We start from the raw sequence: 26,372 nt of genomic DNA, 5'->3' as shown, positions 1-26,372 counted from the left end.
TGTCGGCAGCGTCCCGTCCGGTTGTCGTGCATGTGACATGGCCCAGTGAGTGCGCGAAATAGCACCGACTTGAATGTCGGGTCGCTCAATCAGTATGTCGTCAATTGCACGGGAAGCCTCTTCGACACGATTTGCGGTGGCACGCCGAATACCGGGCTGTTTCTTGGCGACGAAGACGAACACTTCAACGACGAATGGTCCACCAGCCTTCGTGCGCTTCAAATAGTTGCTGCGCGCTATGTCGATCTTGGCCATCCAGTTATCGGCGGTCAGCGAGACCCAATCCTTCTGCGCAGCAGTTAGGCCAGGCTTCAGGTAGAGATTTGAGTCCTGGCGGATGGCCTTCTGCTCATAGTTCCGCAGCGCACTGGAGACGCGCTCATCAACCTTGGCGCAGAGCTGTCCAAAGTCCTCGCTTTCGTCGTCGAGCGGGAACCTACCATCCTCCACACGCACATTTGTTCTGCTTGATCGCCCTATGTCTCCGACCTTCACAGCAACTTGAATCAGCATGACTGTCAGTCGACGTGGCCGATATATATATGCGCAACTCCCCGAATGCCGATTTGCATTCGGGCATTTGGGAGGATTTAAAAATAAATCGCTTGCACCCCAATAAATCCGCCAGACGCGTGCTAAATATGGCAGCCCAATCATGAGTGCAAACCCGGGTGATGTGTCCTAATTCAGTGTTAGGCGCCGTATTTATATACTAAATCTGGGTTCCTAATTATAAATCGGGCGATAAATCGATGGATTTACAATTGGAACAGGCAAAAAAGCTGGTGATCACAATAATAGTCGATCACCGAAAAAAGACCACTGAAAAGCGCGCGACCAGTTAAATGTGATCCTGGCGAGTCGCGCTACTGGTGCTGCCAGCCTCCATCCGCTGGATCTTCTTCCAGTTGTGCTTGACCACAACCTGTATCTCAGCTCGATGATTGTCCGTACGCGTGCGCAGGCTGCTCATGACAATCCCGCCAGTTGAGAAGACGCGCTTTTGAAACACGTTTAAAGGAGCTTGCCCCAACCAGACGCATGCAAGTGCAGCCGATAGACGAAAATAGCGCGCTGCCAGACTCGCGGAACTAGCGCAATAGCGGTGCTCGCTGCATACAGAACTTCCCTTTGCGCTCTGCACCGCGTAGGCTGCGCGACGAAGTGCTCGTTCGTGCGACCAATGCCGCTTGCGAATGTCGTGCTGTGCATCAAGTACACGCTCAACACAAGCCCTCTTGATTCATAAACGTAGTTTATCCCTACAGGGTTCGTCTTCAGTGCCATGGAACCAGAAACTGCGTTGTCCAAAAGAGGAGATCGTCAGTTTTGCGCTCGATTTCTTTCTAGTAATCCAATAGCAGTTGTTGTGTATTACTATTATACTCGCTTCAAAAGCAATATCTACTATTTTAGTAGTAGTTTCTGTTTAGCGCAATATTATCTACGATAGCTTTCACTTTTACAATATTACCAAAGTAATACCATATGTTCAAACTACTGTCAATTCCTGAGTACACCACCTCACGATTTGAGGACCAACACTTGAAAGATCGGAACATTCATAAGCAGGTGAAGTCCTGGTATTGGAAAATGCCAGAACTGACATGCATCTCTAGCTCGTTAGAGGTCTACACGTAGTTGCTCCGACATGCATCTCAGCTTGCTTAGGCTCCAGCTATTCCGGGTCGAAGCAGCTTACCAATGTTTGGGTCTGGCGCATCATGGAGTTCAAATCGCTCGCAGGCACCGAGGTCCGGACCTACCACCACGAACGCACGCTTCCAGTCCTTCAGCAATTGGTTTTATCCATCGCATCATTCAGCCGACGTAGCTTTTATTTCTTAAACGTTTTCTCACTTCGAACCGTCACCTGAATGAATATAAGTCATGATAGTCTCGGAATTTTCACTTCCACTTGGAACGCTTCACACGTGGTCCCTGCGTCAACGAAAGGGAAGAATGGTTCAGGTGGACGGAGGCACGGTGTCCTGGTTTCTGAAGCGATTATACGTCATTTACTACTAACGACCTGAACGAGCGCAAACCAGCACGAGAGCGACGATGCCAGCATGATTTTAGCAGGGACACGTTTCTACTCTCCTTCTGGACGCCTGAAAAAATATTATGAGCAAAGGAATTGCTAAACGCCTGTATGATCCACCACTACGTCCATCATACTTTTCAAGAGTTTCACTCCAGTTTCTCTTTCCGAAGGAGTCAATCCAGCACCTGTGGCAGATCAAAGCTCGGGTGCGCTGTGAAACAAATAGTTACAACTGAGTATCTCGTTAGTATGACATACTGCAGCTACAATTTTTTAATTGCAAGCCTACTGAGCAAACAAGCACAATCCAAATAGCAATGGGTATACATTGTTCAATACCTATCAAAAAGTACCAACAGATTTTCCAGACTCCACCAATGACTGAAACACTCCTCCCTTCACGTGCAACAAGGCCGAAGGGGTATCGTACTCCACCACCTCGCCAGCATCCAGCACCAAAATCTTGTCGCTGTCCATGATCGTCTCAATGCGGTGAGCAATGCACAGCACCGTGCTCGCACCACCACCAAAACTCTCCTTCATCGTCTGCTGGATCAGCTTGTCCGACTCCTGGTCCACATTCGCCGTCGCCTCATCCATCACAATCACCTTACTATCTCGGATCAGCGCACGGGCGATACACAGCAACTGCCGCTGACCCACCGACAGGTTCTCGCCCTTCTCCGCCACTTCGTAGTCCAGACCTCTCCCCCATGTCGACACGGTGGCCGACAAATGCACTTTGCGCAGTACTTCCCACAGCTCCGAGTCGCTCTTCCCAGCAAACGGGTCCAGGTTCATTCGCAACGAGCCGCTAAAGAGCATCGGGTCCTGCGGGATAATAGTCAACTTCGACCGCAGTTGGTGTACCGTGATAGTGGCGACGTCCACGCCATCGATTAGTACGCGTCCAGAGGTCGGGATCTCAACTACGCGGAAGAGTACGCTCATGAGGGAGCTCTTGCCGGATCCGGTTCGTCCGCAGATCCCCACTTTCTCTCCGCTAGCGACAGCGAATGATACTCCTTTCAGCACCAGTGGTAGGTCCTCTCGGTACCGCATCGAGACGTTCTCGAAGTGGATGTTACCCGTCTGGGGCCATGCAGGAGGGATGGCGTCTTTGCTGGTAGCTTCGCGTTGGTATCCTTCTTCATCAAGCGATCCGTAGTGCGCGATGCGCTCGAAGCAGGTCATGATTTGCTCAACCTGGGTTGTGAGGGTGGTCATTCGCTGGAAACTGGACGTAAGTTGAGCTGCGTAGGTGAGACCCAGCCCAGCTACCGAAGCTCCAAGCGTTGATTTCGTAGCAATTGCTAGAATTGCTACCGCCGCAATAATCACAGACACAAGCCAATCGGTTCGCATGGCGAACCACCTCGACGATGTTTGGTAAAGCAGGTAGTACTTCGAATTCTGGTCCAGGAGCTGCTCACAGAGAGCTGAAAACTTCTCGGTCATTTTGTACGATCGGATCGTCTCAATACCCGACAACGTTTCGGAAACCAGGTTCAAGAACGGCGAGCGCGTTATGCTATCAAAGCGCTTGAGCTCTCGTGCGGACGCTTGATACACCTTAATCGCAAAGACAAACGCCAAGCCAACTGGAGCGTAGATGATCAACACGTACGGGTCGGCCGCAGCACAGACGATGAATGCTGAAGCCATCTGAAACATCATCAACAGCATCCACAAGGCCCAGTATGGAAGTGGGTTGTCGACTTGGTCGAGGTCCCGCGAGAATCGATTGAGGATGCGACCCACAGGTGTAACATCAAAGAAGGTAGTGACTGGGGCGAGCAGGACCTTCAGAAGATACTTGGAGTGCAGCATTCCTGAGCAGACCATGCACACTCGCATGAAATACGTGCAGCGAATGAACACCAGGATTGCTGAGCCAACCACAAGTCCAGCGTAAATCGCTAACGAACTCTTTGACGCAAGATCAAAGCTGCCCTTGGACCATTGGCTCAAGAACCAATCGCAAAAGAACAGCGCCACTTGGGCCACGGCAAAGAGAGTGAAGACCACCGAGGCAAGGAAGTAGCCATTCCACCCGGACGAAGCCAAGTAGTCGATATACGTTTTCATCTTCACAGCCCCCACCAGCCGATCCTCTGCAACAATCAGCTTGCCCCTTGTCTCTAGGTTCCCGTTTCCGTCGGCATCAGCTTTGGAAGAAACAACTGCAAGCGACGATTTTCGCTCGAGCGCATGGGCATCTTCATCCACACCCTTTGAATCTCCGTCGTTGTCGTTCTCAATGTTAGGCGTCACTAAAAAGGGAAACTCCCGTTCCAGCTCCAGTAATGTGCCATCGCCCACAATTTGTCCGTCCGCCATCACCAACACACGATCTGCGTACTGCAGTAAGTGATAGTGCGAATTCAGCACAAGGAGGCGTGTCTTCCCCTGCGCGAGGCCTGCGAGGCCCTCTGAAAACACGGCATTGGCCACGTGAACGTCCAACGCGCTCAGAGGGTCATCCAGAACTACAAAATCAAACTTCCGGGCGCGATACATGGCTCGCGCCACACTAACGCGGGCCTTCTGCCCGCCACTAAGGTTGATACCACGCTCACCGATCTCCGTTTGGTCACCAAGCTCGAGCATTTCGAAGTCCGGGAGGAGTTGGCAGGCCTTGACGACACATTGGTAGTGATCCACGTCGTACGGTTCTCCGAACAGAATGTTATCACGCACTGTTTGGTTCTGGATCCACGCTTGCTGGCTGGCGTAAGCGATGCTGCCACGCACTAGGCGTGTGCCTCGAACTTCTTGCATTTCTCCGAGGAGGGCGTTGACCAGGCTGGATTTGCCGCTGCCCACGGATCCTACAACGACGGTGAGCGTTCCGGGGTTGAGTGTGAGATTGATGCTGGACAGCGTGGGGACTGGAGCGTCTTCCTCCCACTGGAAGTCGGCATTGTCGATCGATATGGTCGGAGTGTCGCTCGGAGACAGCGCTGGCGGTGGGTACTCGTCGATTTCTCCAGACATGAGGAAGTCCGAGAGTCGTCGCGTGGATGTGATGGCCTCCGCGACGGCGACCGAGCTGTTGGCAAAGATGCTGAATGGCATCTTGCAGCAGTTGGTGAGCGCGAGGATGACGAACGTCGTCGACACGTCCGGCGTGTGGCCTTGCAAGACGTAGACCACGAAGCAGACCAAGTTGAGGACCGTCGGCCCCAGAAACATGAGAATCGCGTTCGCGAGCCGATAATTGTTGTACACGCGCATAAGAGCGACTTCTTGGTCGCGAATGGCGTGGATGATGTCGCTGATGGAGTGTTCCCACGCGTAAAACTTGATCACGCGGATGCCCAGCAGCACCTCGTTGGTCAACTTGACTCGGTTGGCTCCAATCTTGGAGATGCGGCGGCGGTAGACGCCAATGTTTCGGGATGAAGTGAAGGCTCCCCACAGAATCGCAGCACTCACCACCGCTACCGCGAGCCCCACGTACGCTCCCATCTGCGTGCCTACGAGAATACACACGGCAATCAGGATCAAAGGTGACATGATGCACCACAGTCCCAGTCGGTACGCTTCCATGACCCGCTCACTGTCCACACCAGCGATAGTCACCACTTCTCCGTTGTTCATCGTCCGCCTCGCAGTCGCGGAAAGGCGAAGGATCTTCTGGTACGCGCTGTTAATGACAACCATTCGGGCGTTGCAGCCAGCTCTCGCAGTCAAAAACTGCCCCGAATTGATGGCCGTAGCAGCACAGAACGCCACGCACCCCAACAGCACGGCCAGGCCGTAGCCGGAAGAGATGCCGAACATGTTGTCCTGCCCCTCCATATTCTGCAAGATGGCCTTGATCAGGAAGGGCTGGATGAGCACCAGCACGGAGTTCACCAGGTAGCACCCAAGTGCCGTCACGTATGTGTCCTTGGTGGCCTGCCACAAGGCAAAGTTGACGTTTGGGCGCTTTGCAGCGGCTCCCTTCTTCTCAGCCTTGGCACTGTTCTTCTTGGCTTCACCCACGTACGCGGCATCAAATCGTTGCTGCAGTGGGCGGGCCTTGTCCACCTCCGGGAGGTCCCAGACTCTGTCTTCGTCTAGAGAGGACTTGTAGCCGCGAATCAGCATTGGCTGGAGCCACCAGATCGTCGCGATGGACAGCAGGTTGGCAGTGTCCAAAGGATTCCGTCTGCTCTCGTCCGGGAAGGGCAAGGCCGAGGAGGCTCGAGGCGTCTTGACCTCATGGTAATTGGCGCTGGTAGCAGTATCCTGCTCGCCTGGTTTGACGTCTGGCAGCATGACCACTACTCACGTCACGCAGGCCCTGAGTTTCAGCCGGTAAATTCAAGACTGAAGTGACCTCCAAAAGACCTCTGCATTGACGGCCCCCGGCTCAAGGTGAGCCATGATGAGTGTACGCGTAAACGTTCGGACCGATTGAATACGACCCTGAAACATGCACCATTTTGACAGCAGTGAGCTCTGGACTAGGCTCCATGTCTGTGCAATTAGTCTACCCTTCCTACAGCTTTGCTAGACTCCACCAATGACTGAAACACTCCTCCCTTCACGTGCAACAAGGCCGAAGGGGTATCGTACTCCACCACCTCGCCAGCATCCAACACCAAAATCTTGTCGCTGTCCATGATCGTCTCAATGCGGTGAGCAATGCACAGCACCGTGCTCGCACCACCACCAAAACTCTCCTTCATCGTCTGCTGGATCAGCTTGTCCGACTCCTGGTCCACATTCGCCGTCGCCTCATCCATCACAATCACCTTACTATCTCGGATCAGCGCACGGGCGATACACAGCAACTGCCGCTGACCCACCGACAGGTTCTCGCCCTTCTCCGCCACTTCGTAGTCCAGACCTCTCCCCCATGTCGACACGGTGGCCGACAAATGCACTTTGCGCAGTACTTCCCACAGCTCCGAGTCGCTCTTCCCAGCAAACGGGTCCAGGTTCATTCGCAACGAGCCGCTAAAGAGCATCGGGTCCTGTGGGATAATAGTCAACTTCGACCGCAGTTGGTGTACCGTGATAGTGGCGACGTCCACGCCATCGATGAGTACGCGTCCAGAGGTCGGGATCTCAACTACGCGGAAGAGCACGCTCATGAGGGAGCTCTTGCCGGATCCGGTTCGTCCGCAGATCCCCACTTTCTCTCCGCTAGCGACAGCGAATGATACTCCTTTCAGCACCAGTGGTAGGTCCTCTCGGTACCGCATCGAGACGTTCTCGAAGTGGATGTTACCCGTCTGGGGCCATGCAGGAGGGATGGCGTCTTTGCTGGTAGCTTCGCGTTGGTATCCTTCTTCATTAAGCGATCCGTAGTGCGCGATGCGCTCGAAGCAGGTCATGATGTTCTCGACTTGCGTTGTGAGGGTGGTCATTCGCTGGAAACTGGACGTGAGCTGCGCTGCGTACGTTAGTCCAAGGCCTGCCACCGCAGCTCCCAAACTCGACTTGGTAGCGATGGCCAGCACCGCCACAGCAGCGATAATCACGGACACAAGCCAATCGGTTCGCATGGCGAACCACCGAGACGCTGACTGGAACAAAAGGAAGAACTTGGCGTTGCTGTTGAGCAGCTCTTCGCAGTGGGAGGAGAAGTGCTCCACCATCTTGTACGAACGCACCGTCTCGATGCCAGAGATCGTCTCCGACACCAGGTTCAGGAATGGGGAGCGTGAAATGCTGTCCAAGCGCTTCAGTTCTCGCGCGGAGGACTGGTACAGTTTGATTGCGAACCAGAAGGCGTATCCTACAGGAATGTACAGGATCAGCACGTACGGGTCTGCTGCAGCGCACACTATGAAGGCCGACGCCATTTGAAAGATGTAGAGCATCATCCACAAGCTGAAGTACGGCAGCGGGTTATCCACCTGGTCCAGGTCTCGCGAGAACCTGTTGAGGATGCGACCCACAGGAGTCACGTCGAAGAATGTAGTGACTGGTGCACCCAGCACCTTACGGATGTAGTTAAAGTGAAGCTTGCCTGAGCATCTCATGCATACCTCCATGTAGTAAGCGCACCGAATGAACGTCAGCAGCAAGGACGCGACGACGATGCCCACATACACCGCCATCGAGTTCTTCTGACTGAGATCTATAGCCCCCTTGGACCACTGGCTTAGAAACCAATCGCAGAAAAACAGCGCGACCTGAGCAACCGTGAACAAGACCAAGATCGTAGCAGTTAGCACGTAGCCGTTCCATTCCGACGCGGCCAAGTAGTTCACGTAAGTTTTCATCCGAACGGAGCCAACCCGACGGTCCTCTTCAACGATCAGCTTCTTTGCAGTCTTCTTCGTTGCGTTTCCTCCTTCGTCTGCAGCCAACGTCGCTTCAATTGAGCCCTGCTTGCTTTGTTGGTCAGTCTCTTTGGCGTCGTCAGCGTGTTTAACCCGTGGAGACGTTGCAAGAAACGAGAATTCGCCTTGAAGTTGCTCCAGAGTGCCATCTCCGACAATTTGTCCGTCCGACATGACCAGCACACGGTCGGCATGTTGCAGCAAATGGTAGTGGGAATTCAGCACCAGCAAGCGCGTCGTTCCCTGCGCGATACCAGCCAGTCCATCCGAAAAAACCGCGTTCGCGACGTGGACATCCAGAGCACTGAGAGGGTCGTCGAGCACAACGAAGTCGAATTTACGAGCTCGGTACATCGCTCGAGCGATGCCCACACGCGCTTTCTGTCCGCCGCTGAGGTTAATTCCTCGCTCGCCGATCTCAGTTTGATCGCCCTGCTCCAACATTTCGAAATCAGGCAGCAACTGGCATGCCGTGACCACTGTCCGGTAGTGATGTGCGTCGTAAGACTCGCCGAATAAAATGTTGTCGCGCACTGTTTGGTTTTGGATCCACGCCTGCTGACTCGCGTACGCCACGTCGCCTTGGACACTTCTTGTGCCTCGGATTTGGTGCATTTCTCCCAGGATGGCATTCACGAGGCTGGACTTGCCACTCCCGACCGGGCCAACAACAATCGTCAGCGTTCCAGGCTGTAGAGTGAACGTGATATCGGAGAGTGTCGGAGTCGGCGCGTCCTCGACCCACTGGAAGTCTGCGTTCTGGAAGGAAATAATGGCCTTGTCGTGCTCTAGCGTACGTTCGTGCGCGGATTCGTCCACCTCGCCAGCTACCAAGAAGTCCGATAAGCGACCAGTTGAAGTGACAGCCTCGGACACGGCGACAGAGGCGTTTGCAAAAATACTGAACGCCATTTTGCAGGCGTTTGTGAGTGCGAGGATCACAAACGCCGTCGCGACGTCCAGCGTGTTCCCCAGCAGAATATACACGAGAAAGCACACCATGTTCAGAATCGTGGGCGCCAGAAACATTAGCACAGCGTTGGTCAAGCGCAGATAGTTGTAGCGCCGCATGAGCGCGACTTCCTGGTCGCGAATCGCTCGGATCGTCTCGTTGATCGAGTCTTCCCACGCGTAAAACTTGATCACTCGGATCCCCAGCAGCACCTCGTTCGTCAGCTTGACGCGGTTCGCGCTGATCTTCGAGATGCGTCGTCGGTACACTCCAATCTGCTTGGAGGTCGTGAAGGCTGCGTACATGATGGCCACACTCGTGGCCGCCACCACCAGCCCGACGTACGCGCCCATTTGCGTTCCGATCAAAACGCACACGGCCACCAAGATAATGGGCGAGATAATGCACCACAGTCCAATCGTGTACGCCTCCATGACGCGCTCGCTGTCCACTCCAGCGAGCGTCACGACTTCCCCACTGTTCATCGTGCGTCTCGCCGTCGCGCTCAGACGCAAGATCTTCTGGAAGACGCTGTTGATGACCACCATGCGGGCGTTGCAGCCTGCTCTCGCAGTCAAAAACTGCGCCGAATTGATGGCTGTAGCTCCGCAGAAGGCCACGCAGCCTAGCAGCACGGCCAGGCCGTAGCCGGAAGAGATGCCGAACATGTTGTCCTGCCCCTCCAGGTTCTGCAAGATGGCCTTGATCAGGAAGGGCTGCACGAGCGTGAGCGTGGCGCTCACCAGGTACAGGCCCATGGCCACTGCGATCTTGTCCTTCGTGGCTTCCCACAGCGCCACGTTGACATCTGGCCGCTTGTCCTTCTTGCGCTGTAAATTGTGGTCCTGCTTGGTCCACGAGGCGTCGAAACGTCCTTGCAGACGGCGAGAATGGTCCTTCTTGGGTAACTCCCACACGCTGTCTTCAGTTAACGGGGACTTGTACCCACGCGCGAGCAGCGGCTGAAGCCACCAGATCGTCGCGATGGACAATATGTTAGCTGAATCCAGAGGACTCGTCTTATCTTCTTTTAACGTCTCATTCTGGGGGACGGTTGGGGAATTGGACCCTTCACGAGGGCTCTGCAGCGCGTGGAAGGTAGCGGAGACCGCGTCCAGCTCGGGCTGCTTGGGGTCGTGACTTTGTGAGGTCATAGAGCGCGACTTGCGGCCCACGAGGCGTCTTGGAAAGTGACCGATGATGAGCACCGCTGCTCTCAAGTTTACCCAATCGAGAGACCAGTTTGCCAATCGCTCATGCTCTGCCGGGCGCATCATCGGGGGCTGCCGTTATTCCAGTGCAGATTACCCATTCTTGGCTCGACTTTTACAGAGCTTTTCGGACCAAGAGAGCTACTTAAGTAAGTAAACGTTTACACTGCATTGGGGGATAACTAGACAAAGAGGAGGTGTGCATCAATCTACTTCGGTGCACACCACACGAGACCAGTCTTCTAGTCGGACATGGAGCTGGACAGCGACGAATCGATGCTCGCGAACGAGATCGTTTGCTTGCCGAGGCCCGTGGCGTACTCCTTGGCGATTTCCAGCGGACTCATCTGTCTAACCTGCTGCAGACAGCGTCCGCAGAACGTCACCTTGTGCTGGTCGAGGAAGCCAGCGATGCCGACGATGGCTACTCTGCGCGGTACCCGGCACGAGCGGCACAAATAGCCACCGCAGAGCTTGCACGAGTGGCCCTGACTCTTGCGGACATCGCTTCGGATTCTGGAGATGGAGGCGGTGCACGTCACGCAGACCGGCGGCTGTTGAGTGCGGCCAAACTCTTTCAACGCTGCGTGGCGCTTACGCAGTAGCCACGTGATCTTCTTCATCTCACTGCAGTGTGCGTACTTCAAGACCGTGAGGTAGCCCGTCGCCATGCTGGGCACAACGAGCGCCTTGATCATGTCCCCTGCAGGATCCACGATCCCAGACCCGTAGATCTCGACGAGGTCCGGCCCAATCTGCCGGAAAATGCCGGTCACCGTCATGTTCGCTCGAACGCGGCCTGGAAGATCTCCGGTCTGCGGAAAGCTAACCGAGTGGTAGATCTGGCAACCGATGCGCTCGCCGTTGGAAAGGTGCACGACGTTCATGTACTCGACGTAGACGTAGTCGCGGTTCTTGATGAGAGGCGTCGACGAGAGCGGGAGGTCGAGCTCGATCCACCGCACGGTCAACGACCGGAACGGTTCATCCGCCGTCGGTTGTTCCAGCACAGCCAGCACTGAGCCACCGCTCATATCCTTGACGTATGCGGCCTTGACACGCATAGCCTCGGTGGTCGTGGCCACAGCTCCAAACATACAGTCTTCGATTGTGCCCCATGAAGTACCCGTTAGCAACAACGCCGGGTAGTCGGTCGCTTTGGAGCCCATCTGAGACTCGCGCACCATGGGGTTTCGCTCGACGTACACGCGCGAGCCTTCCTTGGACTTCATGTACTTCCAGTCCCGCTCATTGACCCTGAAGCCCTCGTCGGTGATGAAGTCTTCATACTTGGCAACCTGAGCCTCGAAAAAGCTGTAGGCGAAGTCCTTGAGCGCCACCTTATCGGTATCCGACAGGATCAGCTCGCCGAAAGGACTGGGGATGAAGCGTTCCTTGCCCATGACAGACTGTTGAATGGAACGTGTCGAAACTGGGTCGAGCTGTGGTGAGAAGCCAGAGGATTGACGAGTGTGCTTGACCTCGGCGTAAGATTTGGGATGGGATGTCTGCGCTGCCTATGTCTGTTTGTCCTGAGGAAACCTGTCTTTGTCTTTTACAGCTCCGATAATAGGCTTTGTTGGCGCGACTGTAAAGTTACCAGATGAGTTGTCACTGCATCCACTCACCCACACAGCGGGCAGCAAACACATGAATGTGTCCTATGGTCGTGACTTTAGCGACAAGGTTCATGCCAAACCAGCTGAAAAGAAGAGACGATAAGACCGCCGGAGACGCGAGTTGCAGCGACACACTTATTTATACATAGCCAAAGCACCAAACTTTGGTCGATCGGTTGCCGTCAGTGACGGAACGCACACAAGGATTTGATCGTTGGCAGTCAGCGCAGAAAACGTGATACATCGCAGCGTCGAGTTGCGCGTGTGCTTTGACTTTTTTCGGTGCAGACCCGTCTTGCAGTGGAGCGGTGGTCGTGGCGACCACCAATATGTTGCGTGGCGCTGCAGCAGTTTGTTTTGCATTCGCAACACACGCAAGACACACACGTGTCTGGTGCTGCCTAAAGGTCTCGCCTAACGTTAGACCACGTCAAATAGATGCGAACGAGTATGTGGTGGTGGTGGGCTCATGCGTCAGCGATCTGGTTGTTTTGTGCACGTGGTGCGGTGTGCCCACGCTACAGCCTTGATGTCGAGTCTACATCACGCCATTCCAACAGGTCCTCAAGCTCCTTGTGTGGAGAAAATACCCGAGATTTCTCCTGTTTTCACCTTTCGCTTTATTTTCATATCTTCCCTTCCATTGCAAACCAAAGAGCTAAATGTACAAAGTGCTACGCAACTGGAACACTACCTACCAAGAACTGAGAATATAAGCCGCGTTTCACGTAGATCAGTCGGACATGATGCTGGCGTACGACGGGTCGATCCGAGCGTAAGATACGACTTGCTTGCAAGCTCCCGCAGCATGTTCCCTCGCCACCTCCAAGGGGCTCATGGTCCGAACTTGTTGCAGGCATAGTCCGCAGAACGACACCTTGCGCTGCTCCAGCTGCAGGTCGGAGCCGACGAAAGTTAACTTGCGCTGGATTCGACACGAGCGACAAAGGTATCCGACGCACAACTTGCAGGCGCTGCTTTCGCTCTTGCTGTAATCCCCTCTCCGCAGTTTGGAGATGGGAGTGGTGCAGGTTACGCAGATGCTCGGGCGGGTGGGGGCGCCCAGCTCCTTAGACATCTCATAACGCTTGGCCAGCATCCAGGTCATCTTCTTCATCTTGCTGCAGTGGGCGTACTTCAGCGTAGACAGGTACCCAGACGCAATGCTCGGCATCACGAGTGACTTGATCATCTCACCACCGGCGTCCACGATGCCGGAGCCGTACAAGTCGATTGTGTCGGGGCCGACCTGCCGGAAAATGACGCACTCCGTGATGTTGGCGCGGACACGACCAGGCACCGACTTGGTTTGAGGGAAGTTCACCGAGTGGAAAACCATGACGCCAACACGCTCACCGTTTGACAGACGCACCGTCGTGGTGCACTCCAGATAGACGTAGTCGCGGTTCTTGACTATCGAGGTCGAGGCAAAGGGAAGGTCGAGCTCCATCCACTTGACGGCCATAGAGTTGAACGGTTCTTTTGTAGTCGGCACATCGATCGAGGCCAGTACCGCGCCTCCACTCATGTCCTCCACGTACGAGGCCTTAATCCTCATGGACTCCAGCGACGGGTTCACAGCGCCGAACATGCAGTCGTCCACGGTTCCCCATGTGATGCCGGTCATCAAGAACTCTGGGTGGTCAGTCTTGATACCCTCCTTGGACGTCCGGATCACCGGGTCGCGCTCGAGGAACACCTTGGTGTCGTCCTTGGTCTTGATCAGCTTCCACTTCTTCTCATCCACTTTGACCCCGCTATTGCCGATGTACGCTTCGTACTTCTCGATGTTTTGGTCGATGAAGTTGTAGGCGAAGTCCTTCAGGCTGTCCTTGTCGCCATCTGAGAGAGTGACCTCTGCGAAGGGATTCACGACGAACCGATCCTTACCCATGGTCGATTGAACACTTAAAACTTCGAGTCGGTACGGTGTCGTGTACGTGCTGGTGAGCCAGCAAATAAGGGAATGAGGTGCATGTATGTAGGAGTGTGAGCTCTGAAGGCGGGTAGATTGTCACCAGTCGGTAGTTTAGTAGGTTAACCAAAGTAGGGGCCTACCCTTGCCCTGCCATGTGTGTCTTTAGTGAGAGCCTACAGATTACTCGTGTCTGGTCCGGCTAGCGCATGCCCAGGCTCGAAGCGTAGCACTCACCGGGAGGTTGTACAGCCCAGGAAAAACTACGTCTGTTATTAGTACATGTGTCAAAGTACATGTTTTCTACATGTAGTGGCGCAGAATTCGCTGCGCTTCCGCTCTGAACGCGAGGCTCTGAAAGAATATTCACGTTTCACATTGGCTTAGCGGCACAGCAGGAGTAACGACCTCGTAGGACTCAGGAGCAGTGGTCTTCTGAGCTCTGCCACCATAACAAACGCTTGCTCAATTACGGACCCCCTTCGAGCCATTGAAGTGGTCGATGCGCCGTCGTGGATTCGCCAGCCTGCCTCAGGTGGACGGGGCCCTGTTTGTTAAACACCCGACAGCCGCTTTCGTTTAAATTTCGGTGTTGGCATTTGCTTCAACGTGCCCTGGCGCGTGCCGTGACGATAAAGAGATGACTGTGGCAAGCGATGCAGCTCGACCAGAGAGCTGCGCAAAATCCCAGAGGGGATTCCCCACCCGACATGTCGGACTTCATGTGTGCCCCGCCACATGCGGTCGGGCCACTCTGACGAAATGCCACCTGGCCGTGCTCACCCGCGTCAGCGGACAGATCAGGAGCCGAGCCTCTAACAGCCGCCTTGGCCATTCGCGTCCTAAACTGCTGATCCGATTTCTCTGCCTGTTCGGGCAGCCAAATAATCCTACGAGCTCCCTAAAAGTGACGAATAGCTTCGGGTGATGCAGTTGGCAGCAGCAGGTGTATTTTCAAGGCTGGTAAGAATACGCTCGCTCCCTAAAACAGAATACCAGCAATGAACTGGGACGGTGAAGCTGAGATGGTGGAATTCTCGCCCCTCTATAAGCGTTACTACATGGAGACCACTCCACTCTTGCCAGGTTGCAGTGCAAGTTGTGCTCGAAAGTGCCACCTCTATAATATAGTGGTCACTCGCTATGTCCGTTACCAGCTGGGACGCTAAATGCCTGTACAAGCTGCCGCTCTTGAAGGCAATGGGGGAAGCAGCTGAGTCACATGCAGCCTGGTGGGGTCAGAATTGAGGAAGCTGTCCTCTTTCTCTCTCGGATTCGACGGTCTCGTTCGGATTAAAAGCCGACGTTACCGCCATCGTCATCCTCGTCTTGTATAAGAACACGAGCCTGAGCTCCGACATTCACAGCCGGTGACTCCGACCTCGGACCTCGGGGGGACTACAACTTAAGTTTGTCATGGTCGCCGCAAATTTGTAGACTCCTCCGCTTTTCCCATTCCAGGATTTCCTCTCCGCTCACTAAGAGCACTACGTCCGTTTAGCGCAATGGGCAAAAACCGCTTTGTCGTGAACCCGTTCGGCCACCTCCCTCTCTCCGAGTTCGACAAGTCCAAGCTGAAAGAGTTCGCCTACAATTTCTTCGACCAAAGCGTGCAGAAGTACGAGGCCTTCATCAGTGACGGCGGTCCGAAAGTCGACCCGAAGGAGTGGAAGCTGATCAAGAACAAGGATGACACGCGCGTCTACATGGAGCGCGACCCTCCCATCCGCACGTCTCTTTCGGGCTCTGTGTCGGATCACCCTGCGCTGCTAATGACTGGAATCACCTGGGGCACGGTCGAAGACTGCATGTACGGTGCGTACAGCCCAACCCTCGAGACGATGCGAGTAAAAGCCTCCTACGTTGAAGACATGAGTGGCGGCGCTGTTCTAGCCGTTCTCGAGGAGCCCACTTCCGAAGACCCCTTCCGCTCCATGACGGTCAAGTGGATCGAGCTTGACTTGCCGTTCAACAACACCCTGGTCAAGAACCGCGACTACGTCTACATTGAGTACATGAAGACGGTCAAACTCTCGAACGGTGAACGCATCGGGTGCCAGATTTACCACTCGATCCATTTCCCGCAGACGAAGGAGCTCCCGGGTCGAGTTCGCGCCAACATGACAGTGTGTGGCATCTTCCGCCAGCTCGGTCCGGACACTGTGGAGGTCTACGGCTCGGGGATCGTCGACCCTGCAGGAGACATGATCAAGGCGTTGGTTGTCCCTAGCATGGCCACGGGCTACCTGACTGTCCTCAAGTACGCGCACTGCAGCAAGATGAAAAAGATTTCGTGGCTGCTGGGAAAGCGCTACGAGATGGCCAAGGAGTTGGGAGCTCCAGGCAGAGCTCACATCTGCGTCACATGCTGCACACCAATCTCGAAGCTGCGACGTGGTGACTACGGCAGGAGCGAGGGAAGTACGTGCAAGCTGTGCGTTGGCTACCTGTGCCGCTCGTGTCGTATCCAGCGCAAGTTGACTTTTACGAGCTCAGATCTCCAAATGGAGCAGCGCAAGGTGTCGTTCTGCGGTCTTTGCCTGCAGCAGGCTCGAACGATGAGCCCAATGGAGGTGATCAAAGATGTGATGCAGACGTCGAACAAGGACAGCCATGCCACTTCGACTTCCTGCGGCACCATCGACTCCTCTTATGTTAGCTCAACCTCATCCGAATACTACCCCAGCTCCCAATCTGAGTACCAGTCGACTGGCTAAGACCCGCGCCAGTGAAATCTGGGAAGACGAGTTGGAGCTTAACACATACACGGATGAGTTGTATTTTATCATATTTCTGCAAATGTACGAACTGTACTGTACTTCCACCTTATGGAATCAAACCTGGTGACTACCGTTGTCGTTACAGAGCAATTTCTTGACACCTTTTGATAAATTTCGCTGTTGGCCCCTGCTTCGATCATCACTTAACAAACTTCTAGCCCCATCGAGAAGCAACCCGTACGAGAACAGCCTTGCACCGCACTCGCTTCTTGTTGCGGCGGTAAGACACTAAACTACTGCGATATACATTGCTGTGCGAAAGGCGTCGAGCCTCGGTCTCGGTGTCATGTGAAAGATCTGCGTCGTGAGTGTTGCCTCTTACGAAGGTGTCATCATCCGTGAACCCATATCTCCATGTCTTCGCCGATCGTCGATCAATCGCAGTTGACGCTGGCCGGATACCTCTATTCTGGAGACCGGGATCTGCAGGGGCATGATTCTGCTCCACTGGTTGTCCATGAACAATCTCTGATTAACACGGCGTACACCTCGGCCCAGCAGTGAGAGTTGGTGACGTCGCGCTGCCAATACATTCAGCTCTCGGTTGTCGATGATAGCATTGAAGATGTTAGAATCGAGCTGAGACGATGCTGTCAATAGAAATGTAGTCGCGTCATTGTCGATCTCCATTTTCTCCGCAAGGTGCTCATGGCTCAATTCACACTAGAATACTGGAACCAAATTAGGAGTGTGAGCAGCAACAGTGTCTGTCGTGAGAGAGCTCGCCGCCGCACAGTCCTACGTCGACATCGTATGCCGGATACCAGCCATATTAAAACCACAACTCGTTTCCGTTCACGACCTCTCCCTTCCACGCAGCACCAGCTTGACACCACATTTTCCATGAACCCACTATGTTGCCTCCAGGTTGCCTGGACGACGAGCAGACACACCAATAACAAATAACTCCAAACTCAAAATACTGCTTGCAAAGTATTTCCAGCAGTTTCTCGCACAAGTGTTTCTTCTAGCATTTCTCCGCATTGTCCCTTGCTTCCAAGTCGCTCTTTTACTCCTCCTTCTCCCTCTCCGCCCGCGCGGCATCGAGAGCTCCCTGGATAATGTCCTTGTAGCAGTGCGGGTGCGTCCGTTGGAACTGCGTCTTCATCCACGCCAGCGTCTCGTCCGACTGCTGGTTCAGACTCTGTCTGCCAGCGTCCGAGAGACGCACCGTGTCTTTCGCCGTGGCCATCGCCTGCTTGGCCAGCTCCCAGTCAAGCTCGTTCTCCTCCTGCTGGTGGCTCAGCAGCACGAGCGCCTTGTAGAACCCCTTGACCTCCCTCTCTTTCCCCCGCACAACATCGACGTGGAAGTTGCCGTCCCCGATCTTAAAGTTAAGTTCGCAGTCTCGGTCCACGACTCCCGTGGACTCGAACTGGACGCTTCCCACTCTGTGGCTTTTATATTCAAACCTATCCACTAGTTTCCGCGTCGTCGTGGACGTTTCCGCACTCACTTTGATGAGCGCGCGGTTGGTAAAGGCAAACTCCTGGCGCACGGACTGCAGCGCGTACAGGACCTCCTCCCCCGGCAGCAGGTAGGAGGCCGCCCAGGCGCGCGATAGGTCCGCCACCACGTCGCAGATGTCCGTCGTGCCGGCGATGTCGGCCGCCAGCCCCTTGATCGTCGAGTTCGTGTTGCCCATGGCGCGTCTAGTGTGGAATCCAAAAGTGAGGCAATTTTCAATGGATACAGTTGAAGTCGACTCTGATTCGGCAACTAGTTTACAAATATTAAGTGAACACCCTAAAAGGACAACGGCAACTATGACATTACGTGCACTTCTAGCTGTATTGCAGCTCTCTTTAGTTACTTCTTGCCCTCGGTGACAGTCTGAGCCATGGCAGTAGTGATGACATCGCGGTAGCAGCGTGGATTACGCTCGCTGAAGGCGTTTTCGAGCCATGCAGCAGCCTCTGAAGCTTGTGACACGAGGTCGTGGCCTGCCGTGATCTTCAAGCTGTCGGCAGCTTCGTCCAGACCTTTTGTAGCTTGTCCCCAGTTGCGAGAACGGGAGTGCTGCTCCCGAGCCAGTAGCAGTAGCGTCTTGTAGAATCCCTTGACGAACTCTTCTTCTTTTCGCGCAATGTCAATGGAGACGTCGTGTTCGCCGATCTTGAACTTGATCTCGCAGTCGCGGTCCACACGGCCGGTCGTCTCAAAGAGCACGTCGGAGATTGAGCAGTCTCGGTACGTGGCACGCTGCACCAGCTTCCGTGTAGTGGTGGCGTTCTCCCCCACTGTCATGATCAACGCCTCATTGGTGAAGGCGAATTCCTCCTTGGCGGACTCGAACGCGAACAGGATGTCCTCGCCTGGAAGGAGGTAGGACGTCGCGTGCAGCTTGGTGACGTCCTTGGCGGTGTTGCAGATGTCTGCAGAGCCCGTGAGATCCTTGGTCAGACCCTTGAACATAGTGGCGGTAATGCAGTTTGAGCTTGGAGCTTGGTGAACAGCCGCGCTAAAGTGAGAATGGCCAGTCGAGTAAGGGCAACATGAAAATCCACTTGGAGTGTATCCACTTGGACTGTAACCTGGTGAGTAAGCTGCGTACATGGGGCTCCTCTTTGTCTGTCGCTTCACTACGGCGGACACGATGACCTGGAACAGAGACTGTCGCCAACATGCATGTCAATACACTCGGTGGTACTGGATTTCCTGGACTGGTCAGAGGATGGGGGATGCAGTTGCAGTGAAAGCGAGTTGCCCAATAGTCGATTCAACGCTCCATAATTGTGTGCCCGCTCCTGTCGACGGTTGGAGAAGGCTCACCTCACTTAGCAATTGACCCAGCGCCACGCACTTGAAACCACCTCGAATATCATGTTGAAAGGCCTCGCTGGTGACTTATCCGGAGCGGGCGACGTGTGCTACGTCGTGCGCGATTTCTCCAAGTGTCTGGCTGCGCAGTACCTGCTGCCTAGCGAGACGATCATGTTCTCGCTGCAGTCCACGAAGGAGGAGTTCTCGTTCACCAACCACGCGCTGCTCAAGATCAGCGGCAGCAACTCCACCACGACGCGCAAGCTCACGGAGCGCTTCGACTACCGCCACGAGACCATCACGTCCGTGAAGTTCGAGACCGCGGGGCTTGTGGACCGCGACTGCGAGATCAAGTTCAAGATGGGCGGCAAGTCGATGTCCATCGACGTGGCCAAGGCCGAGCAGGCCGACGCGCTCGACTTCTACAAGGTGCTGGAGATGCTCAGCCGCCAGCAACTCGCTAACGGCCGCGCGTGGGAGCACGGCTGTCTGGCGCTTAAGTACTCGAGCGAAGCGCTCTACCTCACAGAGAACAGCGGCCAGACGCTCACCAACCAAACGAACGAGGCGTCTTCGTGGATCGGCGAGCTATACAAGCGCACACACCCGCTGTGCTACCGAGAGGTCATCACCGCAGCCTTCCAGGAGCTTCGACTCGTGGACAAGATGGAGCGTTTCCAGATACAAAAGTAGCACGCCTGCCAGCAAGACCAAATATGAACCAACGCACGAATCCACATCGAGCAAGTTGCCTTTTCTTATCAAAGTTGCCTTTCTGAATGGTTAGGTTTCTCAACTTAACCTCCAGGTTAGGCAACTGAAGCTTCAGATCGTGTCTACCACACCACATTTTGCGATCGGATCCTGTCCCAATCAATACTTGAGGCACGAGGAGCTCCCCATGACTTCGTCGCCGCGTAGCTCGCGCCCCCGCCCCCGCTCCCGCTCGCGCTCGCCGTTGCGCTCGTCTCCTGGACGCTCACCCAGTCGCAATGTGCGCAAAAGCTCTGCGTCCAGATCTCGCTCGGCGTCGCGTTCTCGGTCCCCATCCAGTGCGTGCTTAGCCTCCCCCCTATTTCAGCCATGACCCCACGCTAACTGCTCGCTGTTCTGTATCTCACTAGACGCGCGTTCATCTGCAGATGATAAATCGCCCGCTCGCGCTCAGATCTCGCCCAAATCCAAGCCGGTTACGCTGCGCGTCGAGAACCTCACGCGCAACGTGAATGCCGACCATTTGCGCGAGATCTTCGGCAAGTTCGGGCTTGTGGTGCGCGTGGACATGGCCGTGCCTCGAGGCAAAGCCAGTGCCGTGGTGGCCTTCGCTGCGCAGAAGGACGCGGACAGCGCCAAGGACCACATGCACGACGGCTGGCTGGACGGCAACAAGCTGCGCGTGCTGCCGGACGCCCCCAAGCCCGACAACCAGCAGGGTAACAACCGCCGCACGGTGACGCGCACCTCGCTGTCTCCGCGCAGTCGCAATCGACGTGGTGGCCGCTTTCGGTCACCGTCGCGCAGCCGCCAGCGTTCTCCGATCCGAGGAGGACGCGGTCGACGTGGCGCTTCGCCCTTCCGAGGACGGAGCCGCAGTCGAAGCCGCAGCTTCGGAAACAACCGTCGTGGAGGACGGTCGAGGTCGCCGGCGTTCCGTAGACGGGCGCCTTCGCCGTTCCGAGGTGGTGGCCGACGTAGCCCCCCACCGTCCCGAGGAGGGCGAAGACGCTCGCCCAGCCCGTTTCGACGTCGTCGCAGCCCGAGTCGCAGCAGAAGCTTCAGCAGCAGGAGTCGCAGTCGCAGCTTCAGTCGACCACGCGGACGCAGTCGCAGCAGGAGCCGAAGCTTCAGCAGCCGCAGTCGAAGCCGAAGCTCCAGTCGCGGGCGCAGCCGACGCCGCAGCCCGAGTCGGAGCCGCAGTCGAAGCTAAGGAGGACACTAATCAGTCACGCAGCATGTTGTACTGGTTCAAGTGTGTTTGATTTCGTGCTGCTTACTGCTGCCTTTCTAATGAATACACGTCCTTCATCTCCATATTTCAGCTTCACCTGGTGGGCGTGCCCAATGTAGTTGGATATCTCCATGCACCTTACGTACTCGACAGCGTGTTACGTCCCGTATAGCGGCGCACAAGAGGAGAGCGCGGCACGCTTGTGCTGTCTCCGTGGGCTAGATCGTGGACGTCGTCGTTGGACATGGTGCGGTTTTCGAAGCCGCGAGTCCTCAGAGCCGACGGGCGTTGGAAGCTGCGCTGACCCTCGGAGCCAGCTCCGGTCATGCTTCCATTCTCACGCACTCTGGTTAATCTGTCGACGGGAGGCCGGTCGTGTCCGCCAGCGATAACGGTAGCGTTCTCGCGTGCTCGGCCTGCTGCCGTGTCTGCCTCCGAGTTACGCGAAAGAGCCGATACAGAGAAGAACCGCCTTCGACCTTGGCCATGACGCGCGCCGCGGAAAATATTGCCTGCTGAGCGCTGCGTTGGGGATACGTCTGCTGTCGTGGCTGCACGTCCTGCACGCGTATGAGTCAGGCGCGTGCTCTCCGTAAGCCCTTCGAAATCCGCGTCCGAGTCGGAAGGCAGGCGGTGAAAGGCCAGTGAGCCGCGACTCGCGTGGCGCTCGAAGATCGACTTGGTTCTCTTCGCAGCGCGGGCATATCTGTCTGTCGACATGAACGACTCCACCATAACACTCTCGGCATCGTAACTGAACGCACTGCCTCTCGTTGTCGAGCGGCGGCTGCCAAGACGACCGATTAGCGGTCGTGACGCCATCACCACGGCCGGTGCAATCGGCTTGGTCACGCTGACATCGCGCATGCTTGAGGTCAGCAGAGATCCAGCAGCAACGCGGCCAGCCTCGCCGCCTGCCACATTCTCCGGGATCTTCTCGGCCGGTGGGAACGTGAGTAGTTGGTCTGCGATGTGAATGAGACCGTAGGCATTCACCTCCTGGGCCAAGTGCTTGTACGACGGCCGGAACATGCGCATGTACCCCTTCCACATGAAGTCGCGTGATAACGCTGAGATGACCAGCAGCGGAACCACTAACCAGAACGCATCGATGCGGAACGTGTTCGAGAACACGCCGTTCCAGTACGACGAACTGATAGAGTCACCGTGAGAGATGAAGGCTGCCGTTCCGATCCAAAGCATAAACGACACGAAGTAGATGGCAATGTGAATAGGCCACCACATTTGCTGGTGCAGACACAGCTTCAACGTCACCACGATCAACACAATCGTGAACGACGTGCACCCGTAGACCCACATCGTCGGGGTGTCGCCTCCCGTTACCAAGTAACGCATTCCGTACACGACGCCGAAGCAGATAATGAGCGATTCCCATACACACGATGTGATCCAGGCCCAGACCACCTTCGTGTTGAACCTCGTGTTCTCCTGGCCAATACGGTACAATAGCGGATAGTTGTGTGCCAAGCAGGCAGGCACATCCTGTTCGAAGGTGCTCACGAGTACGATAGGTAGTGCTGTGAAGAGCAGATTGTAGCCCTGAAGTCCCCATTCGAGGAAGAACTTCTGTCCCGAGTAGCCCGTGTAGATCATGTACCAGAACTGCGTCAGGTTCAGAATCACATTCTTGTAGAAAATGTACAGGATCAACTTGCCCATGCGCACGTAGTTCCATCGTCCGTGGACGAGTAACAGTCGGGACAGGAAGCGGAACTGCGCGATGGCATAGTCCGATGAGTTCGCAGCCTGCATACCTTCCTGTCCAGATATACCAACACCCACGTGTGCGGCTTGAATCATGGAGACATCGTTGGCACCATCACCGATGGCCAGAGTTCGGATTTCAGGGTTGTTGTCACGAACCAGTCGCACCAATTGAGCCTTCTGGGCAGGAGACACACGACAAGCAATCACTGCCACGCACTTCTCCGCCACCTTCAGTAGTAGCTCAGGGCACTCTTCCAGCGCAAGCTCCAGTGTTTCGCCATCAATCACCAGCCCCAAATCTTGTTTTGGCATCTCCGCCATGCTCTCGATGCGGGTCATTCGCTTGCGCTGGTTCCGAAGCGAGACCGAGTGTCGAGCCTCTGACGAAACCGATACACCAAGCGCTCCAGCTGCTGTCGACGCCGAAGTGTCTTCATTGTCATCCTCACGGTTGTATGCTTCCAGCTCGTCCATGATGCTAGCCAAGTCCGGGTGCGTATCCGCCGAGATCACAATCCGCTCGATGTCCGAGGCGAGCAGACGGCAAGCAAAGCCGATGTTGATCGCTGTCTCCTCCTTGTCACCAGTAAGCATCCAGATCTTAATGGATGCCTGACGCAGTTTGTAAATTGTATCAGGGACTTCTGCCTGCAGCCGGTCCTCAATTGCGGTCGCACCTAAAATGTCCAGATTCACCTCAATTTCCTCCATCAGCCGATCAATGTCATTGTCCTCGCCATTGCGACGCAGGTCGATCTGACGCATATCGTTGATGGCTGTGCGGTAGCGGATCACCCACGACTCAAAGAACGCCGGATCAATGTCCGTCATGCCAATCACGAGCGTTCGCAGACCCTCCGACGCAAATTGCTCCATGTGCTGCAACGTCAGGTTGCGCGTCTGCTTGACAGCAGGGTCGTTCGTCGGTCTCAAGCGCTCGTACATGACGGTGTCCGCTCCCTTGCAGAACAGTTTCAACTCGCCGTGGGGGGCCTTGAGGATGACCGACATACGCTTGCGTGTGCTGTTAAACTCGAGTACCTCCAGGATCTCGTAGCCGCCAACGGGGTGATCAGCAACCGGCTGATTGCACGTCATCTCTTCTGGGCGATCGACGCAAGAAAAGTACTCGACCATCGCCTTACCAGGTCCACGAGCCACAAACTTGTAGCCAAAGCACGCAGCCGCAGCGACCAGCGCTTGCTCATCCGGAGAAGACGCACTCAAGCGCAGACTGTTGTCCGGGGCCTTTTCCGGCATGACTGTGTGGCACACTGCCAAATGCTCAAAAAATGATCCGATTGACTTCGCCTGGACACTGTTCTTCTGCGCCAGCGCTTCGAACAGTGCATCGTCCTGGTAGTTAACGAAGGGAGCCTTGACCACACGATCCGTCGGAGGATTGTTCGAGTCCGGCGCAGTATCAATGCGGTCTTTCCTCATCGGAACCGCACAGCCGCCACCGGGAGTTACTGCAAAAAACGAGGACGTCATCGGTGCTTCTTCCTGCTGTCGCTTCCTGGCTGCAATGCCCACCTCCGTCTCGCCCATGCCATACGCGACGCCATTGATGGAGCACTTGCGGAACTCCATAATGTTGCACGTCAGGGTGCCCGTCTTGTCTGAGAAAATGTAGTCGATCTGACCGAGCTCCTCGTTCAGAGACATCGTGCGCACTTGGCACGGCGTGTCCGTCTCGTCGTGGTACATTTCCAGGTCGTTGTTCATGAAATACGACTGCATGAACTTCACGGACGTCATACTCACGTACAGCGACACGGGGATGAACGAGTTCAGCAGCAAAAAGTAGTAGAGCACCATGATGAAAAAGCTCCCCGTGGGCGACTTGACGGCCGTCGAGTTGCCATCATACAAATACCACGCGGCCTTGTGCGCGTCCTTGTCCAGATTTTGAGCGTTCCAGACCGTCGACAAAATTGCGCCCGTGAGGCACAGCGCCACCATGAGCATACAAATGTACAGAATCTGCTTGTTCAGGCGCTTCTCCATGTTGCTCCACTTCATGGGCTCGGACGACGAGGCCATCATGATCTTCGTGTCCGGGCCCGTGTTCACCACGAGACCATAGATGTACTCCGTGTTGCGCAGCGTCGAGCCGCGCAGCACGATGGCGTTTGTCGTGATGACCTCCTTCTTGCCCCCCTCGAGCGTCATGGAGCCGCTGAAGCGGTGGATCGCGTTGTTGGGCGTCTCGCACACGACGGTCCCCTTCAAGTCTCCGACCGCGGCGTCACTCAGCAGCGCCGTGTACGTGGCCTCCAGTCCCTGTCTCAGCTTCAAATTGGTCTCTCCGTCCAACGATTTCGTCTCCACGTAGCAAATGCCCGCGGGGTTCGTCGGCTCGGGCTCACAGGCTCCTAGAATCACCAGGTCCGCCGGGACCGGGTCTCGGTTCGCCACTTTCACCACGTCCCCGACCTGCAGCATGTGCCACTTGGCGGACTCGAACGCCCTGCTCTCCTTCTGGAAGCGTAGACATGGCAAGTTGTTGGCGATATGGTCCGCCTTGTGGCGCTTGTAGTCCTCCAGACAGGCGAAGAACATGTCGATGAGCACGATAATGGACAGCGCCGGCAGCGACGCCGGGAAGCCGCCCGTGTTGGAGATGGGCTTGATGGTCTGCATGACGGAGATGACGAGGAAGTAGGCGTTGGCCAGCTTGCTGAACTCGTAGAAGAGCAGCTTGGGCAGGAAGTTGTACACGGTGAAGCGGCTCGTGATGACCAAGTTGCTGCAGTAGCCGGCGTTGTCCGCATTAAGGTGCACGTAGCGGTAATCTGATTCTGACTCGGCTTCCGCTTCGGGAATGTGGGCCAATTGCGGGGCGTCCTCCTCGCCGTGGCTGTCGTCCACGTGGACGTCCACCACGCCGCTGCCCAGGATGCTGTCGGCGTCGATCTCGTCCAGGAACGGGGACGTGGTGGGCTGCAGCAGCGCGTAGGGGGCGGTGGGCGTGCCGCCCTCGTCGTCCCCAGTCGGCGGCGGCATTGCTGCGGATGGACGAGTGGAGACTTTGTGCTGTTTGGTTGTGTAATGAGCGTCTGGGACTGGGAACCTATTTTGGTACATAAATGCGACACCTACAATAAAGTAACGTTTGATAT

At 55.5% G+C, this 26,372-nt stretch overlaps 7 protein-coding genes across 7 annotated transcripts; 2 read left to right on the top strand and 5 right to left on the bottom strand.

Annotated features, from left to right (window-relative positions):
* Positions 1-2,078: 2,078 nt before the first annotated feature.
* KRP23_4180 (ATP-binding cassette sub-family C member 4) lies at positions 2,079-10,560 on the bottom strand (the record flags this gene model as incomplete). The annotated part of the gene is made up of 5 exons (XM_067889107.1): positions 2,079-2,114; positions 3,083-6,318; positions 7,272-7,924; positions 8,054-8,181; positions 9,151-10,560. 5 exons carry the CDS (start codon positions 10,558-10,560, stop codon positions 2,079-2,081), a joined length of 5,463 nt encoding a protein of 1,820 aa, XP_067748298.1.
* Positions 10,561-10,609: 49 nt separating this feature from the next.
* KRP23_4179 (uncharacterized protein) lies at positions 10,610-11,897 on the bottom strand (the record flags this gene model as incomplete). Its single annotated transcript, XM_067889106.1, has 2 exons — positions 10,610-10,635; positions 11,594-11,897. The coding sequence occupies 2 exons, from the start codon at positions 11,895-11,897 to the stop codon at positions 10,610-10,612; spliced, it is 330 nt and encodes a 109-aa protein (XP_067748297.1).
* A 5,920-nt stretch (positions 11,898-17,817) lies between these two features.
* Positions 17,818-18,453, bottom strand: KRP23_4178 (uncharacterized protein; the record flags this gene model as incomplete). Its single annotated transcript, XM_067889105.1, has 1 exon — positions 17,818-18,453. The coding sequence occupies one exon, from the start codon at positions 18,451-18,453 to the stop codon at positions 17,818-17,820; it is 636 nt and encodes a 211-aa protein (XP_067748296.1).
* A 164-nt stretch (positions 18,454-18,617) lies between these two features.
* On the bottom strand, positions 18,618-19,223 carry KRP23_4177 (uncharacterized protein; the record flags this gene model as incomplete). Its single annotated transcript, XM_067889104.1, has 1 exon — positions 18,618-19,223. One exon carries the CDS (start codon positions 19,221-19,223, stop codon positions 18,618-18,620), a length of 606 nt encoding a protein of 201 aa, XP_067748295.1.
* Positions 19,224-19,631: 408 nt separating this feature from the next.
* Positions 19,632-20,264, top strand: KRP23_4176 (uncharacterized protein; the record flags this gene model as incomplete). Its single annotated transcript, XM_067889103.1, has 1 exon — positions 19,632-20,264. The coding sequence occupies one exon, from the start codon at positions 19,632-19,634 to the stop codon at positions 20,262-20,264; it is 633 nt and encodes a 210-aa protein (XP_067748294.1).
* A 208-nt stretch (positions 20,265-20,472) lies between these two features.
* Positions 20,473-21,227, top strand: KRP23_4175 (Serine/arginine-rich splicing factor SR45; the record flags this gene model as incomplete). The annotated part of the gene is made up of 3 exons (XM_067889102.1): positions 20,473-20,623; positions 20,696-21,021; positions 21,093-21,227. The coding sequence occupies 3 exons, from the start codon at positions 20,473-20,475 to the stop codon at positions 21,225-21,227; spliced, it is 612 nt and encodes a 203-aa protein (XP_067748293.1).
* Positions 21,228-21,657: 430 nt separating this feature from the next.
* KRP23_4174 (putative phospholipid-transporting ATPase DRS2) lies at positions 21,658-26,256 on the bottom strand (the record flags this gene model as incomplete). Its single annotated transcript, XM_067889101.1, has 1 exon — positions 21,658-26,256. The coding sequence occupies one exon, from the start codon at positions 26,254-26,256 to the stop codon at positions 21,658-21,660; it is 4,599 nt and encodes a 1,532-aa protein (XP_067748292.1).
* Between the last annotated feature and the right edge of the window lie 116 nt (positions 26,257-26,372).

This window comes from Phytophthora ramorum (genome assembly GCF_020800215.1).
Source record: "Phytophthora ramorum isolate Pr-102 chromosome Unknown Phyram_PR-102_s0003, whole genome shotgun sequence".
NCBI classification, from domain to species: Eukaryota; Oomycota; class Peronosporomycetes; order Peronosporales; family Peronosporaceae; genus Phytophthora; species Phytophthora ramorum.
Note: the sequence above shows the minus strand (reverse complement) of the source record. Positions and strands in the feature narration are given on the sequence as shown.